Source organism: Ursus maritimus, unplaced genomic scaffold (assembly GCF_017311325.1).
Source record: "Ursus maritimus isolate PB19 unplaced genomic scaffold, ASM1731132v1 scaffold_786, whole genome shotgun sequence".
In the NCBI taxonomy this organism is placed as follows: domain Eukaryota; kingdom Metazoa; phylum Chordata; class Mammalia; order Carnivora; family Ursidae; genus Ursus; species Ursus maritimus.
The window spans coordinates 1-4,086 of record NW_024426981.1 but is presented as its reverse complement, the minus strand read 5'-3'; the positions used below and the strand labels follow the sequence as shown (position 1 = coordinate 4,086).

At 37.4% G+C, this 4,086-nt stretch overlaps 1 protein-coding gene across 1 annotated transcript; it reads left to right on the top strand.

Moving 5' to 3' along the window:
- Positions 1-3,292: 3,292 nt before the first annotated feature.
- LOC103681013 (olfactory receptor 4C11-like) lies at positions 3,293-4,082 on the top strand (the record flags this gene model as incomplete). The annotated part of the gene is made up of 1 exon (XM_008710506.2): positions 3,293-4,082. A coding segment is annotated over exon 1 (657 nt), but the record flags the coding sequence as incomplete, so codon positions are not given.
- Positions 4,083-4,086: the final 4 nt, after the last annotated feature.

The following is a 4,086-nucleotide window of genomic DNA, read 5'->3' as shown; positions in this document are numbered from 1 at the left end:
TTTTTTTTTTTTTAATTCTTACTTGAGTAGAGAGGCCAAATTACCTTGAGAAGAAAAGAGGACTACGGAACCTCCTAACCTTTGCATCAGCTCTTATCAATACTGGTAAGATTTGTGTTGGGGATTAACTTAGTTTTATTAAATACTCAGAGAAAATTCATCTGATCAATGCCACAGTGTGGATCTGACACCAAAAAGGCATTTGTGGAAGTATAGGAAGTTTAGGGAATTTTCTAGAAGGACATCCCAATTGAAATTGAGGAAACAAAGTAAAAGAAATGCACACCAGCTCCAGGTGGATAGAGAAGCAAATAGAAATTACATCTATTTCAGTGTTCCAGGAAATGCTCCATGGAGATGATGATTTTACTTCGGATGGAGTAGGCTTCCCTTTTCTGTGGTACCTGAGTATTAAATAGGACCAAACACTATTGGGTTGTATCAACAGAAAATTCTCTTAATTCTTTCATTTGCTTTATGAAACCTTATGATTAAATATGTACATTTTTTCTAAATTCAGCACTGAACAGATAAAAATCACCTTCCTTATGTTGCTTCATTCGAAGGTAAGCCACTCTTACATCTATTATGATGTGAGCTATACAGATGTCTCAGTCTATATCTCTATCAGGTAGCTAGCTGGCTAGCTGATAGATTGATAGGTAGATGAATGGATAGAGAGATAGATCTCTTTTTATAATACTTAGCTGTGGGAAACTACGAACAAGTTTTCATTCCAGTTTGCTGAAGAGTTGAACAAAGAGCATATTTGGCAAACTCCTAAGAGAGCAGAGGAAACTGTAGTGAATGGCAGTGTGGCTGGGGCATGATGTGATAAAGAGCCTTGAGTCCAGAACCATCTCTACAGATAACTCACCCTCTTACACAACCATTTACGTTCTTATTCTGGCCCTGGGAATCTGGCTGTCCCTGCAACCTATGTCAGAAGACAGTGGTTATGAGCCAGTAATATGCCAGTGTGATTAACAAACCATCTACTAAAAGAAGGTTTTTAAAAGCTTTATTTGATTGCAGCATCATCATGACATAGTTCCAACTACCAATGGGAATATTTTAAAAGGTAAGTCGTCCACCTAACTTTATTCCAAGAATGCGATTTCCCCACCTGAGGCCACATATATTCTGCTATCTCCATACTCTCTTGAATACAATTAATGGATATGAGTCCATGTGTATGTGTGTGATATATATTATTCTGCAGCTAATTAAAACATCACCATCCTCCACATATTCCTGACCTCCATCACTTTTCAGCATATTTTAGAAACCATTGCATATATATCCACTTCATTTCCATTGATTAGTGTATGAAGTATCATCCTTGCTTCATGTACCTTCCTTTCTGATGAGCATAGAAGTTCTTTCTTACCTTTTGCCAACATGTAAAGGGCTGCTGTGATTGTTTTTGTGCCTGTGAGTGAGATTGCTTATAGCAAATGGAATCAGTAGTCTGGTGTATATGTGCTGTTGATATATCATCAATGTTGAAATCACTCCTGGGGAGATTGCAGCCCCTTAAAAACTATCAAAAATGTATGGGATCAGTTGTTTCTCACATTTTTAGCACTGTTTGTTAAGATGCATTTATCAAAAAGGTCACTTTGTTAATCTGATAGGTGAAAAGTTCTATAATTGAATTTATTATTATTATTATTATTTTTATTTGTGAGAGAGAGAGTGAGAGAGAGAGACCTCGAGAGAGGAGAGGGTCACAGGGAGAAGTAGACTCCCTGCTGAGCAGGGACACCCCCCCCCAAACACACCCACCCACCCCACGATGTGGGGCTTGATCCCTGGACTCCAGGATCATGACCTGATTCTAAGGCAGATGCTTAACCCACTGAGCCACCCAGGTGCCCCTCTAATTGGAATTTAAATTTGAAGGTATTTTTTCTGTGAGTGACATTCTCTTCTCATGTTATTTTTAACAAGAAGAGTTTCTTTTGAAATCAGTTCTTCTGCGAATTTTCATTTGCAACTGTTTTTTTTTAAGATTTTTTTTTTTTTAATTATACAGAGAAAGAGAGAGTGTGTGAGTAGGGGTAGAGGCAAAATGAGATGGAGAGACAGAACTCCAAACAGGCACAATGCCCAGAGTGGAGCCTGGCATGGGGCTAGATCCCACAACCCTGAGATCATGACCTGAGTGGAAATGAACAGTGGGAAGCATAAAGAGACTGAGCCACTCAGGCACCCTATGCATTGTGTTTTCAAAGATTGATCTCTGAAATCCATTTATATTTGGTAAAATTATGCATTTGTCTGGAGAATGTTTAAATATACTTAGATGACTTGGCATTTATGTATTTAATTCTGTTACTATTTGGGAAATATATGTGAGGAGGACAGAAAAGGATTTTTCCAATATTTGGTATATATAAATAAATATTACTTCAATTCCTGTTTCTACCGTCTCTTACTGAAGTCAGGGTATGGGACACTCAAGAATATAGATTCCAGGAATTCCACTGAGAAGTTTCAGGTATGATGTGAAGCTTCCTTAGCTCATTTTCTAAACTCCTGATACTTAATGTGAAATTTGAAAGAATATTTTGATTTATGCCAGATGTTTTTAATTTTTCCTTTATTTTAGTCTCAGTCTCTCCTTCTGTTTTAAGAAAATATGCTGAAAGACCCATCTAAACACCGAATGGGACAAAGAATTTAACTTTGGACAACATAGTATAATTTAAAAACTACAAAGTTTTATGATAGAAGCTGAATTTAGAACTACGAACAACTAGAAATTATTGAGAGTTAAGGTAAAAGGAAATGAACTTGGACAAGGGAACAATTAAAAAAAATTCATGATGGGCTGGACTAATTTACACAATGTTCACTGTTAAAATTCTGTCTTTCTCTTGTCCTCTATCTCCCTCTCTCTTTTAGGTATCATTAAGGAAAACGCGAGCAGATGTTTCTATATAATTCCTTGAATAATCAGAATATTTACTAGAAGATACTTTATAAATGAACTACCAGGTTCAAGTAGTGTGAAAGGCATTATGTAAATCATACAAGAGTTTTCTCCATTTTGCAACATTCTGCCCTAACAGGTCCTTGCTGTAAACTAAAGAAAGACATTCATTTCAGAGAGATACCCTCTCAATCCAAATTCCCAAAATTAATGTTCTTTATGCCTGAAGATTGAGTACGCTTTCATTATTGACATAGGACATTGATTCCATAAGCACTCAGGTGAATAGATTGTTAAAAAAAACATTATGATTTCCACTTTATTCAGAAGAAAACAACATAGAAAGTCAGGGATTACATGCTGGTAAGTGTCAGGTCCATGATCAAGCATATGGATTTGACTTCCAAATGGAGTATTCATTTCATAACATTTTTCCTTCGCAGATTAATTATTTCTAACCTGTGCTTATTCCACTTTGCCTGAAATAATGCAGCAAAATCACAGCGTAACTGAGTTCGTACTGTTAGGATTGACCCAAGATCCTATGACACAGAAAATGGTATATGTAATCTTCCTTATTTTTTATGTGGGAACTGTGGTAGGGAATTCGCTTATTATTGTGACCATCAAGTCCAGCCGGACATTAGGGAGTCCCATGTACTATTTCCTATTTTATTTGTCCCTTGCTGATTCCTGCTTTTCAACATCCACAGCCCCCAGACTACTTGTGGATTCACTCTCGGCAAAGAAAGTCATCTCTTACAATGAGTGCATGACTCAAGTCTTTGCATTACATTTCTTTGGTTGCATAGAAGTCTTTGTGCTCATCCTCATGGCCATTGATCGCTATGTGGCCATCTGTAAGCCCTTACAGTACCCAACCATCATGAGCCAGCAGGTCTGCACCATCCTGATTGTTCTTGCATGGATAGGGTCTTTTATTCATTCTATAGCCCAGATTATCCTGGCTTTGAGATTGTCTTTCTGTGGACCCAATCTGATTGATCATTACTGCTGTGATTTGCAGCCCTTGCTGGAACTTGCTTGCACGGACACATATGTGATCAACGTACTTTTGGTGTCTAACAGTGGGGTCGTTTGCACGAGCAGTTTTGTGATTCTGATGATCTCATACATTGTCATCTTGC